Genomic DNA, 13819 nt, shown 5'->3' with positions numbered 1-13819 from the left:
TCTACAACTTTCTTCGGCCGGAGAGGTTGTAGAAAGAAATGCTTTTAAAAGGCTTGATGATCAGGCAACTCAGCTGGGATCGCCAGACGAGCCTTTTAAAAGCATTTTTTTTACAACCTCTTCGGCCAGAGAAGTTGTAGAAAGAAATGCTTTTAAACGGTTCTGACAATCCCAGCTGAGTCTTGCGATCATCAGAGGCATTTTTTTTTTACTTTTAAAAGCATTTTTTCTACAACTTCTTCAGCCGGAGAGGTTGTAGAAAGAAATGCTTTTAAAAGGCTTGATGATCAGGCAACTCAGCTGGGATCGCCAGACGAGCCTTTTAAAAGCATTTTTTTTACAACCTCTTCTACTGGAGAGGTTGTAGAAAAAAATGTTTTTAAACAGTTCTGACGATCCCAGCTGAGCCTTGCGATCATCAGAGGCATTTTTTTTTTACTTTTAAAAGCATTTTTTTCGGCGGAAGAAAACATGCTTTTAAAAGTAAAAAAACCCCAACCTCTAATGATTGTGCGGCTCAGCTGGGCATGGGCATGGGGAGGGGGCAGGGATTTTTGCTACTGGTTCTCCGAACCACCCACCACCTTTGCTACCGGATTGGGTGATCCGGTCTGAACCGGGAGCATTTCACCTCTGCTATAGTTGATGCTGGATATGAACTTCCGGCAGTTTTAACAGTTCGTTTAGGCATGAAAGCTGGTTGGTTGACTTTGGGCCAATCACCTGGAGAAAGTGAGTTCTAGTCCTGCCTTAGGCATGAAAGCCAACTGGGTGACTGAGCTAATCCCCAGGAGACGCTGAGTTCTAGTTCCCCCTTAGGCATGAAAGCCAGCTAGGTGACATTGGGCCAATCCCCAGGAGACGGTGAGTTCTAGTCCCACTTTAGACACGAAAGTCAGCTGGGCGACTTTGAACCAGTCGACTTCTCTCACCCAACCTACCTCACAGGGTTGTTGTTCTAGGAAAAAAAATAGGAAGGACTATCAGGCACGTTTGCGACCTTTTTTGTAAAACAGAATAAAAGAGGGGGGGGGCTACTCAAAAACATTCCGAAAAGCCATCCAACCATGGTGCCCCCTTTCCTCCGGACAGGATCCGCGACATCCGGCTGTTCATCGTGGACGCCCGGCCGGCTATGGCCGCCACGGGCTTCGTCCTCATGACCACTTTCCCCAACAAGGAGCTCTCGGACGAGGACCAAACTCTGAAGGACGCCAACCTCCTGAACGCCGTCATCGTCCAGCGGTTCGTATAAGGGATAACCAGCCCATCCCACCTGCCGGTCCACATCGCCTGCCTCTCTCTCTCTCTCTCTCTCTCTCTTTGCGGCGTTCACCGCCCCCACCGCACAAGGTGGCCACCAGGCGATCAAAGCCAGTTTCCCCCGGCTCTGCGGATTGGCCCGTTGGGGGTTGCGTTTCCCGTATATTCGGGTTTTCTTTTCCTTTTTTTTTTAATTTCTATATATATATATTTTTTTTCTCCTGTGCTGATCCATGGACTTTTACGAAAGAAACGAAGTACCAAACCGAGACTGGATTGTAGGTTGTTGTTTTTCTTTTTCTTTTTGTTCCCCGGTGTGCCTGCCGGAGCCTGTGCCGGTTAACGGAGGCAGCAGCCTTTTTTTGGAAGTGGGCGCGCGTGAAAGGGAGGTCCCGGAGTCTGTTCCTGGGTCCTGTTTTGGAGTAGGCGGCCCCCCTCATCCTTCCTCCTCTTTCGGTGTATTAAATAAAGTGAACCCCATAAAAGGAACCTCTTATCTTTTTTCCTATCGTCAACCAAATCCTGTTTTTCAATCTGGTCAACTTTTAAGACGGGTGGACTTCAACTCCCAGAATTCCCCAGCCAGCTATGCTATGCTATGCTATGCTATACTATGCTGGCTGGGGAATTCTAGGAGTTGAAATCCACCCATCTTAAAAGTTGCCGAGATTGACAAACATTGCCGTTACATCGATTGTCAAATTCTTCCCCTTCTTAAACAGGCTAAATTCTTCCTCCCTCCTTCCTTTGGACACTCTTTTTTTTTTTGAAGAAAACCTCCTTCACCCCAAAAGTTTTGGGGCACGATACCAACGATGCCAGGCAGGGGCTCCGTGGTTGAAATTTTGCATGTCGGCTCAACATGCGAAAGAATCTTTTTATCAATTGTCCAGCGGGGCCTTTGACCTTCAGGTCTGGGTTCTTTGGGTTCGTTCTTTCGTTGTGTGTGGGGGGGCTGTAAGGAAGTTCACAGAAGAGGGGGAGTAGGGTGGGCTGTCTGTCTACCCGGAACCTGCCTGTTTTGAGAATTGGACGCAGTCCCCCTACTGCCTTTTGGATCCCCTGTCTTCAAAAAATCCCCAGAAAGCAATTCCTCCCCCCCACAAATAGTTTTCCTTGTTTGCAGTTCCCCCCCTCCTTAGTCTGATCTCTCCCCTCTGTCCTGTGGGGTCACGTTGGGGAGGAAAATCATCCCTTCGTGCTTTCAAACCAGGGATATCTCACGCAGCCAGGTTTCTCCCCCCCCACTTACTGTATCTCAAAGACATCACTGGATGGTTCAGAAAAGGATGTTATTGTTCCCCCCCCCCACCGCCTTTGTCTCAGCTAACGGAGTCCACACCGCCTGCCCATGGCGAAATTCTGTAAATTATTGTAATGTGTGCATTAAAAACAAACAAAACAAAACTGACCTTAGGACAAACCGTCTCTGCCCTCTTTTTCTAACCCGAAATGGAGCCACAGGGCATCGGAGCTGGTTTTGGGCAGAGGGAGGGGGAAAAAATTTTTTTTGGGGTGGGGTGGGGAAACCTTTTTCCAAAACTTGACTTGGCGTATGAGAACAATAGCGCTGGGAACATTAAATTTTACGCTTTTCAGAAGGGTGGGTTGGTTGGTAGCAATAATTCAAGTGGAAATGTAGTGACCCAAGGAATTAAGGGGGTTGGGGTTGTTGTTGTTTTTTTGTTTTTTTTTAGCCTGAAGGCACATTAATCCAGGGGTCTCCAACCTTGTCAACTTTAAGACTTGTGGACTTCAATTCCCAGAATTCCTCAGCCAGCAACGCTGGCTGAGGAATTCTGGGAGTTGAAGTCCACAAGTCTTAAAGTTGACAAGGTTGAAGACCCCTGCGTAAATCCATTTCATGAATCCATTTTCTATATTGTCCCAATCGGACTCTAGTCCTTGACCTGCAACCATTCATTTAGTGACCAAAGTTAACAATGGCACTGAAAAAAGTGATTTAACGACCAGTTTTCAGTCTCACAACCCTTGTAGCATCCACAGGGTCACATGATCAAAATTCGGACGCTCGGCAACGAATGCCAGCGTTCCGAGTAACGCACCCACCGAAAGCAGAACTCGAAGGCCAGTAGATTCCCCCAAAGAACATGTTTATTGGATACATCATGTCGGCACAGCTAGTGAAAACCAACTCTAAAGTTTCCCGCCGTTTTAGCCTAGTTAAAAGAGCAAACGTTTCCCTCCTCAAATGTCACAGGTCACATTGTCCAATGAAATGGTTTGGCAATTCCTTGGGTCACTCCCTCCTCCTCCTCCTCCCAACTGCCACCTGTTGGGGCGACCTTGGTTCCCATGAGAGAGTTTATTTGTTTTGTCTTATTAGTGAGCTATCCACCCCTCTCCCTTCCCAGAGTTCGTGGCAACTATGAGGCTGCACAAAATGGCTCCAGCCAAGTTCGCTTCAGAGTTGACAGTGAATTTATGATGGGTGCGGTGTCCCGGGATCATGTGATTCCCTTTTTACAACCTTCTGACAAGCAAAGTCAATGCGGAATACAGGTTCACTTAACAACCGTGTCCCTAACTTAACCACTGAAGCGACTTGCTTAAGAACTGTGGCAAGAACGGCGCGAGACTCACCGAAGAACAGTCTTGCTTAGCAACAGAGCAGAGATTTCGGGCTCGGCTGTGGTCGCAAGTCAAAGACTCCCTGTATAGAGTTTTCTCAATCTCGACAACTTTACGATGGGTGGGCTTCAACTCCCAGAATTCTCCAGGTACTTCGCAATTGGTCAGAGTTACAACGGACCTCTCCGACGGTACTTAGGACCCGATTCCCATGTTCGATGGCAACATGGCTGGCTGGGGAATTCTGGGAGTTGAAGTTCACCCCTCTTTAAGTGGCCAGGGTTGAGAAACACTGCAGTAGAGCCAGATGCTGGATAGGTACCAGCATGGTAATGTCCACCCAGCTTTGCTGAGTGTGAAATCCATCCAGCCAACGTCTAATCCCACAAGATTCCTGTAAAGTGGAGTTGAGGGAATCTAGATTTAAACTTGGATTTAATCGTTCCTGAATACGGCAACACCATAGTGGGGGGAAAAAGCCAGTCATTTTTAAAGACAATATTTGTTGATGGCCTTTTTTCTCTTCGCAAAGGGATTAACCACAGGTAAGCTTCGTTTTAAGGTGCCACCGGCATTTTGCCTAGGAGAAGGTTAAGTCCGTTTTGTATTTCTGCTAGAATAGGGAAAAGTGATGATAAGTTTGGATCAAAGAAAACCGTGTGTGTTTTCACATCCCTTTAAGCCAAATTAAAGAGGCCAGTCCTTAATTTAGCACAGAGGTCTCAAAACTGGACAACTTTTAAGATTTGTGGAAGCTGAAGTCCACAAGCCTTCAGATTCTGGGAATTAAAATCCACAGACCTTCAAATTCTGAGAATTAAAGTCCACAAGCTTTTAAATTCTGAGAATTAAAGTCCACAAGCCTTCAAATTCTGAGAATTAAAGTCCACAAGCCTTTAAATTCTAGGAATTGAAGTCCACAAGCCTTCTAATTCTGGGAATTCAAATCCACAAATCTTCAAATTCTGGGAATTGAAGTCCACAAGTTTTCACAACTTCTCAGCCTGGATGGCTGGGGAATTCGGGGAGATGAAGTCCACAAGCCTTTGGAGACCTCTGATCAGGCGGAATTTGACCTGGTTGAGAAGATGCCTCTGGGTCAAAGAAGGATTTGCTACCGTTGTTTGTTAAGGTGGTTTTGGATGGTTTTTTGAATTCAGCACCCAAAGAGCGCCCCTTGTGGGTTCTGCACGCTTCACCTGGCACCCACAACTCTCAATAGCCACTCCGCAGTGGTTCAATTAATTGGTCGCTGGAATACTCCCAATGCTGCATTCCTGAGTTAGGAGTTTCTTTGCCAGTTCCTCCGCAGGCGTGCAGAGTGCCTGGGGGCACCTGGCTGCTAAAATTCCACGGTGCCTGGTTTGCACCTTTGAAAGCAACACAATGGGAGCAGATGCGACTCCCGAAGGAATCCCGACCTGCATTCCGGCAAAACCTGGTTCCTTGTATTATATAAAAATACAGGTAAGTATCCTCGAATTACGGCCACAATTGAGACCAGAATTTCCGCTGCTAAGCAAGGCGGTTTATTAATTTTGCAATCTTTTATTGTCCACTGCTAAGCAAAACACCGTTGTCGTTAACCCAGTACTGCGGTCATTAAGTGAATTTGGCTTTCCCGTTGAGTTTGCTGGTCGGAAGGTCGCAAAAAGGGGATCACGTGACCCTGGGACACTGCAGCTGTCATAAGTACATGCCAGTTGCCAAGCGTCTAAAATTTTGATCACATAGGGATGCTGCAATGGTCATTAAATGTGGAAAACGGTCATGAGTCAACTTTTTTTCAGCGCTGCTCGAAGTCACTAAATGAACGGTTTTAAATCGAGGGCGACACGTGAAAAGCTAAGCACCACCCTCTACTTCAAATGCAGGTAGTCCTCGACTTACGATGGACAATTGAGCCCAAGATGTCTGCTGTTAAGTGAGACATTTGCTAAGTTGAGTTTTTCTGCATTTTATGACCTTTCTTCCCACAGTTGTTAAGTGAATCACTGCAGCTACGTGCAGTGATTAACAACCTTGTTAATCACTGTGAACAAGGTTGTTAAGTGAATCGGGCGAGTCGGGCTTTCCCCCCCCCCATGGACTTTGCCAGTCAGGTCACAAAAGGGAATCAGGTGATCCCGGGACACTGCAACGGTCATAAATACGAACCAGTTGCCAAGCGTCTGAATTTTGATCACGTGACCATGTTACAAAGGATGCAACTGGAAAAAACGCTCCCAAGTCACATTTTTCAGTACCGTCATAACTTTGAACAGTCATTAAATAAACCGTTGTAAGTGAAGGACTATTTGTAGATTTCTGCCAGAAAAGGGATTTTTTTAAAAAAGAAAAAGAATTCTAAAAAAATATAGCAGTCTCTTTGGAAATGCCTAGCAAAAGACGGCCTCTGTGGAAGCCCAGAATAACAAGAGAGTTGGAAGGAACCTAATTGTTGTGCAAATCACACAATTTAACACAATTTTATCTCAGGTACAGAGTGCTGCGAATGGGATGCGTTGCATGATTGACGCTATTTGTGCGACGATGTTCTAAACCTCTCTTGAGGGTCTCGTGGCTTCAGCTCGTTTGGTTCAGGTGGAGGATGAACATATGGGAGAAACCCAGAAAATGGAGTTTATTTCATTTATGTTCCCCCTTTGTTGTATTTATATTTATAAGCAACACGAGGTGGCAAACCTATTCAATTACCCCACCTTCTACTATTTTCCCAACAACAACCTAGCGAGGTAGGTTGGGCTGAGTCTCCAAATCAGCTTTCATCCCTAAGGCGGGACTAGAACTCGCCATTTCCTAGTGATTGGCCCAGTCTCCCAATTGGTTTTCATGCCTAAGGCGGGACTAGAACTCACCATCTTCTAGTGATTGGCCCAAAGTCTCCAACTGGCTTTCATGCCTAAGGCGGGACTAGAACTCACTGTCTCGTAGTGATTAGCCCAAAGTCACCCAACCAACTTTCATGCTAGGGCGGGACTAAAACTCACTGTCTCCTGGTGATTGGCCTGAAGTCACCCAGCCAGCTTTTGTGTTAGGCCAGACTAGAACTCCTAGTGATTGGCCCAAAGTCACCCAGCCAGCTTTCGTGCTAGGGCGGGACTAGAACTCACTGTCTCCTGGTGATTGGCCCAGTCACCCAGCCAGCTTTCATGCCTAAGGCGGGACTAGAACTCACTGTCTCGTAGTGATTAGCCCAGTCACCCAACCAACTTTCATGCTAGGGCGGGACTAAAACTCACTGTCTCCTGGTGATTGGCCTGAAGTCACCCAGCCAGCTTTTGTGTTAGGCCAGACTAGAACTCACTGTCTCCTGGTGATTGGCCCAAAGTCACCCAGCCAGCTTTCGTGCTAGGGCGGGACTAGAACTCGCCGTCTCCTAGTAATTGGCCCAGAGTCATTCAGCCAGCTTTCGTGCCTAAGGCAGAACTAGAACTCACCTTCTCCTATAGCTCGATGTCCTAAACAGTAGGTCAAACTGGTTGTAGTTGGGTTATCTAGTTGGGTCATGAAATGTCTGCAAGGAAACAAACTTAAGAGCACCAGGAACCGCACAGAAATATATAAAATAGTTATTTACCACTTTTCCCGAAAGCTATATTTGCTCCCCCCGCCAATGCATTATTGGTTTGTAGCATCCCCATGGTCACATGATCAAAATTTGGATGCTTGGGAACTGGCATGTACTTTTGACTGTTGCATTGTCCTGGGAGCTGGGATGGGAAGGGGGTGGGGGTGGTCACGTGACCACCACTGGAAACCTTCCCAGCCTTCCCTTTCAAACAAGCAGGGTCAATGGAGGAAGCCAGATTCGCTTAGTGACGGTGTTATTCATTTCACCCTAGTGATTCGCTTAACAACGGTGGGAAAAAAAAATAAATCACAAACGGGACAAAACTCTTTTCACCGTCTCGCTCAGCAACCGAACGTTTAGGCACCATCATTGTGGTCATATGTCAAGGACTACCTGTAGTCTTTTTGACAACAGGTCCCCGGGCACAAATGCCGCCACGAGCTCCTGTGTAGAAGGGAGATAAATCTTTAAAAACACGAGTTGTCTTGTTTTTCTAATGCGTGGAAGGAAAAAAAAAAGACTCGCTGACCCCGGATTTTCTGCCCTCGCCCCATCATCCTTCTGCTGCAGCGTTTTCTGCTCTAAATATTTAATTTTTTCCCCCTCCTCTTTGCAAAAGGAGGACGGGTGGCACCGTTCCTGTTTTTCCCCCTGCGCCATCTTAAGCAGGAGCCCTCTCTGGCGTTCCAACCAGGATCAAATCCCCATCTGGCTGTCAGCACGTGAGGAGGAGGAGGAGTGGGGGGGGGTGTTTGCCATCTCGGCAGCTCAGCCCAGTTGCCGTGTCCCACTCCTCCTCTGACGGCCGGGTCGGGGAAGTCCGTATCAAATGTGCCTCTGCAGCTCTGCCAAAGTCCTATCAGAGTCCTCAGGGCAGGCAGGAATCCAAGGTGTGACTTCAGCAATCCAGATGAGACTTTGCCTGACTCAGAGAATGCCAGAAAGCAGATCCTTTATATAGGCCATGGGGTGTGGCTCCATGACTCAGCACTTATCCAGGCCTGCCCCTCCCTTCCTTTTGCTGACGTCGCCTCTCCATTCTCCGGAAGCGGGGATCTATCCATTGCATCGTTTCGTCTCCAGCTGTTGGTAATCCCAGCTCGTGGCTGGCTTCAGGCGCACATGCTATCGGAGGGAGGTTTGTTTGTTCGGTTTGTCCGGGCATGGTGCCAGGGCTGGAGGCATGCCAGGACATTCTTCAGCACTATCAGCGTCCGGCAGGAGATAAGAGGGGCCCGGGGGGGGGGGTGAGCGAGGCACAACACCAGTCCTGTTTCTAGCACCCCACACACCTGGTATCTTCTTTTTGCCAACAGCCATCTGTCCATTCCAGCTTGCCACTTGTCTTCACCACTCCACTTTCAAGACCGAGGAAAAATTGTCAGCTTTACCAACTCTTCGACTCTTGGTGGTTTTGGTAATCTTTTTGAGTGACAGATGTGTTTCTCTTGGCAATTTTGCCTTTTCAGAACAGGAATTTCTTTCTGTCCTGTTCCTATCCAAAACAGGATAGAATAGAAACGTAACAGAGCTGGAAGGGACCTTGGAGGTCTTCTAGTCCAGGGGTCTCCAACCTTGACAACTTTAAGACTTGTGGACTTCAACTCCCAGAGCTGGCTGAGGAGCTCTGGGTGTTGAAGTCCACAAGTCTTAAAGGGACCAAGGTTGGAGACCCCTGCCTTATACCATTTCAGACAAACATCTGTCCAATCTCTTCTTAAAAACTTCCCGTGTTGGGACATTCACAACTTCTGGTGGCAAGCAGTTCCACTGGTTAATTGTTCAGACTGTCAGGAAATTTCTCCTTAATTCTAAGCTGCTTCTCTCCTTGATAAGTTTCTACCCATGGCTTCTTGTCCTGCCTTCAGGGGCTTTGGAGAATAATTTGACCCTCCTCTTCTTTTGGGGCAGCCCCTCAAACATTGGAAGACTGCTACTACGTCACCCCTGATCTAGTCCCGCCTTAGGCATGAAAAACCGGCTGGGAGACTTTGCTCCAATCACCAGGAGACTGGGAGTTCTAGTCCCGCCTTATACATGATGGCTGGCTGGGTGACTTTGGACCAATCACCAGGAGACTGGGAGTTCTAGTTTTGCCTTAGGCATGAAAGCCGGCTGGGAGACTTTGCTCCAATCACCAGGAGACTGGGAGTTCTAGTCCCGCCTTATACATGATGGCTGGCTGGGTGACTTTGGACCAATCACCAGGAGACTGGGACTTCTAGTCCTGCCTTAGGCATGAAAGCCGGCTGGGAGACTTTGCTCCAATCACCAGGAGACTGGGAGTTCTAGTCCCGCCTTATACATGATGGCTGGCTGGGTGACTTTGGACCAATCACCAGGAGACTGGGAGTTCCAGTTCCGCCTTAAGGCATGATAATTGATCCTCTGGGCCAATTCCTCCCTCTTAGCCCAGCCCACCTCACAGGGTTGTTGTGAGATAAAAACAGTAATCGTAGCGGATATGTTCGCTGGCTTGAATTATTTGTAAAAATAATAAAAGGCGGGCTATAAATAAAATAGGTAAACAGATATCATCAGTGCCAGAAAGGAATGGGGCTTGAGGAATGTAGGAGGAGATGGAGGGGATTGGGGGGGGGGTCCTTGGTGCTCTCTGAGCTTGGTGGTTTTCTTGCAGACGTTTCATGACCCTACTGGGTAACATTATCAATGCTAGAATGGAGTGGGGTTTGGGAGGGGAAGAGGAGGACTGTGGGATCCTTGGTGCTCTGAGCTTGGTGGTTTTCTTGTAGACGTTTCATCACCATACTAGGGAACACCATCAGTGCAGGTTTTTTTTAGTACGTGGCAACTTCGGCCTTTAAGCCAGGGGTCTCCAACTTTGGCCACTTTAAGACTTGTGGACTTCAACTCCCAGAGTTCCTCAGCCAGCTTTGCTGGGAGTTGAAGTCCACAAGTCTTAAAGGGACCAAGGTTGGAGACCCCTGCCTTATACCATTTCAGACAAACATCTGTCCAATCTCTTCTTAAAAACTTCCCGTGTTGGGACATTCACAACTTCTGGTGGCAAGCAGTTCCACTGGTTAATTGTTCAGACTGTCAGGAAATTTCTCCTTAATTCTAAGCTGCTTCTCTCCTTGATAAGTTTCTACCCATGGCTTCTTGTCCTGCCTTCAGGGGCTTTGGAGAATAATTTGACCCTCCTCTTCTTTTGGGGCAGCCCCTCAAACATTGGAAGACTGCTACTACGTCACCCCTGATCTAGTCCCGCCTTAGGCATGAAAAACCGGCTGGGAGACTTTGCTCCAATCACCAGGAGACTGGGAGTTCTAGTCCCGCCTTATACATGATGGCTGGCTGGGTGACTTTGGACCAATCACCAGGAGACTGGGAGTTCTAGTTTTGCCTTAGGCATGAAAGCCGGCTGGGAGACTTTGCTCCAATCACCAGGAGACTGGGAGTTCTAGTCCCGCCTTATACATGATGGCTGGCTGGGTGACTTTGGACCAATCACCAGGAGACTGGGACTTCTAGTCCTGCCTTAGGCATGAAAGCCGGCTGGGAGACTTTGCTCCAATCACCAGGAGACTGGGAGTTCTAGTCCGCCTTATACATGATGGCTGGCTGGGTGACTTTGGACCAATCACCAGGAGACTGGGAGTTCCAGTTCCGCCTTAAGGCATGATAATTGATCCTCTGGGCCAATTCCTCCCTCTTAGCCCAGCCCACCTCACAGGGTTGTTGTGAGATAAAAACAGTAATCGTAGCGGATATGTTCGCTGGCTTGAATTATTTGTAAAAATAATAAAAGGCGGGCTATAAATAAAATAGGTAAACAGATATCATCAGTGCCAGAAAGGAATGGGGCTTGAGGAATGTAGGAGGAGATGGAGGGGATTGGGGGGGGGGGTCCTTGGTGCTCTCTGAGCTTGGTGGTTTTCTTGCAGACGTTTCATGACCCTACTGGGTAACATTATCAATGCTAGAATGGAGTGGGGTTTGGGAGGGGAAGAGGAGGACTGTGGGATCCTTGGTGCTCTGAGCTTGGTGGTTTTCTTGTAGACGTTTCATCACCATACTAGGGAACACCATCAGTGCAGGTTTTTTTTAGTACGTGGCAACTTCGGTCTTTAAGCCAGGGGTCTCCAACCTTGGCCACTTTAAGACTTGTGGACTTCAACTCCCAGAGTTCTGGGAGTTGAAGTCCACAAGTCTTAAAGTGACCAAGGTTGGAGACCCCCTGCTTTAAGCAACCGGTCCTCAAGGACTACCTGTATTCCCCGCAGCGGAAAACATCTTTACGCCGCAGCTCAATTCGAAACCCTACAGATCCTTTTTTTGCCAACCACAATTCTTCTCGAGCAGAAGCTGAAAACCCAGTGGCTCTTCTTTTCTGAAGCTCCAGGCAATTGCGGGCACTCGCAGCGTTGGGTGTCACAGGTCATAGTGCCACTTGTGGTAGGAGTGTGTGTGTGTGTATATATACACTGCTCAAAAAAATAAAGGAAACACCTACCCAAAACAATGTACTGTATTTAATAAGACTATTTCATTCCTTCAGATCTAGGATGTCTTAACAGTACTTTTGTGTTCCCTTTATTTGTTATTTTATTTATTTATTATTTATTTTAGATCTGAAGGGATGAAATATTCTTATTAAATACAGTACATTGTGTTGGGTAAGTTCCCTTTATTTTTTTGAGCAGTATATTCCCCTCTCACCTGCCTTGGAAAAGACCCAGAAAGTCAGCCAGGGCTGCTGTTCCCGTCTGAACAATTATGTGCCTTTGTAAAGAACAGTTTGTATTCTCCCCCCCACCCCTGCCAGTACAATTCAAGGCCAGAATCCCGCAGCAAAAGTGTGGGCTGCGTACAACGTGTGCCTTTTACTCACAACACCACCTGCTTTTATTTCCAGTTTCCCAGGAAAAAGAAAAAAAAAAGGTCTTTGGATGGCCAGAGATAAATAATAAAAAGATAAAACGGTGGTTGGTTCCTTCTGTGCCACAAACCTCACAATGGATGTAATTGGTATTCAGGTACTGGTGTAACTTATACGCTGCTGCTCGGCGTGGGCTTGAAGTAGAGAGAGAGAGAGAGGGTCACGCTGGCCTTTTCACGTTTTGCAGCTTCAAAGATATTTATCGGCTTCTGTTTCTTCCTGCCGGGAGCTCTGGGATTGTGCGATTCCCGCTGATGAGGGGGAAAATAAAAAAATAAGAGGTTTTAATTTTATTCTCTGCCTATGTGCTGCTTTTTTTTCTACCCCGAGGAGGATGTGTCATATCTATAGATCTTTTAGGATAGGGTTTTTTCCCCCCTCAATCTTGGCCACTTGGAGATGAGGGGGACGGGACTTCAATTCCCAGAATTCCCCAGACCCCAAGCGCGTGTGCCATGCGAACCAGTGGTAAAACTGGTTAGAACCCACCACTGGTTTGCACTCTTCTGCGGCCGTGTGATCAACATGTGTGATCTTTCTAGCCATCTTCCGACAAGCGAAGAACGGTTGCAGGAACTGGGTATGTCTAGTTTAATGAAAAGAAGGACTAGGGGAGACATGATAGCAGTGTTCCAATAACTCAGGGGTTGCCCCAAAGAAGAAGTCAAGCTATTCTCCAAAGCCCCTGGGGGTAGAACAAGAAGCAAAGGGTGGAAACTAATCAAGGAGAGAAGCAACTTAGAACTAAGGAGAAATTTTCTGACAGAACAATTAATAAGTGGAACAACTTGCCTGCAGAAGCTGTGAATGCTCCAACACTGGAAATTTTAAAGAAAATGTTGGATAGCCATTTGTCTGAAATGGTGTAGGGTTTCTTTCCTCCTCCTCTCTGCAAACCCCACTCCCTTCTAGCACTGATGATGTTCCCTAGTTGGGTCACGAAACGTCTGCAAGAAAACCACCAAGTTCAGAGAGGTCCAAGGACCCCCAAAGTCATCGTCCTACTTTCTGCAAAGCCTCATCCCTTCAGGTCCACAGTCGTCCTCTTCCCCATCTTCCCTTTCTCTTCCTCCACTCCACTCCACAAACCCCACCCCCTTTCTACCATAACACTGATGATGTTGCCTGGTTGGGTCCTGAAACGTCTGCAAGAAAACCGCCAAGCTCAGAGATCACCAAGGACCCAACAGTCCTCCTCCTCTTCCTCCCTCTCTTCCTCCTCCTCCTCCTCTTCACCTCATTCCCTTCTAGCACTGATGATCTTGCCTGGTTGGGTCCTGAAACGTCTGCAAGAAAACCACCAAGCTCAGAGAGCACTAAGGACCCCATAGTCCCCCTCTCCTCCTCCATGCCTTCTCCTCCTCCTCCTCCTCCATTCTGCAAACCCCACTCCCTTCTACCATAGCACTGATGACCTTGCCTGGTTGGGTCATGAAACGTCTGCAAGAAAACCAGCAAGCTCAGAGATCACCAAGGACTCAACAGTC

The 13819-nt window shown here is 47.6% G+C and overlaps 1 protein-coding gene across 1 annotated transcript in view; it reads left to right on the top strand.

The window, feature by feature from the left end:
- The window catches only part of NSFL1C (NSFL1 cofactor), a 29587-nt gene extending 27557 nt beyond the window's left edge, over positions 1–2030 (top strand). Inside the window, exon 9 of the mRNA XM_058174640.1 lies at positions 1093–2030. Coding sequence (XP_058030623.1) covers positions 1093–1255 — 163 coding nt within the window. The 3' untranslated portion in view covers positions 1256–2030. The remainder of the gene's footprint in view (positions 1–1092) is intronic.
- Positions 2031–13819: the final 11789 nt, after the last annotated feature.

This window comes from Ahaetulla prasina, chromosome 3 (assembly GCF_028640845.1).
Source record: "Ahaetulla prasina isolate Xishuangbanna chromosome 3, ASM2864084v1, whole genome shotgun sequence".
Taxonomy (NCBI): Eukaryota; Metazoa; Chordata; class Lepidosauria; order Squamata; family Colubridae; genus Ahaetulla; species Ahaetulla prasina.
The sequence above is the reverse complement of the archived record's forward strand: the minus strand, read 5'-3'. Positions and strand labels throughout refer to the sequence as shown.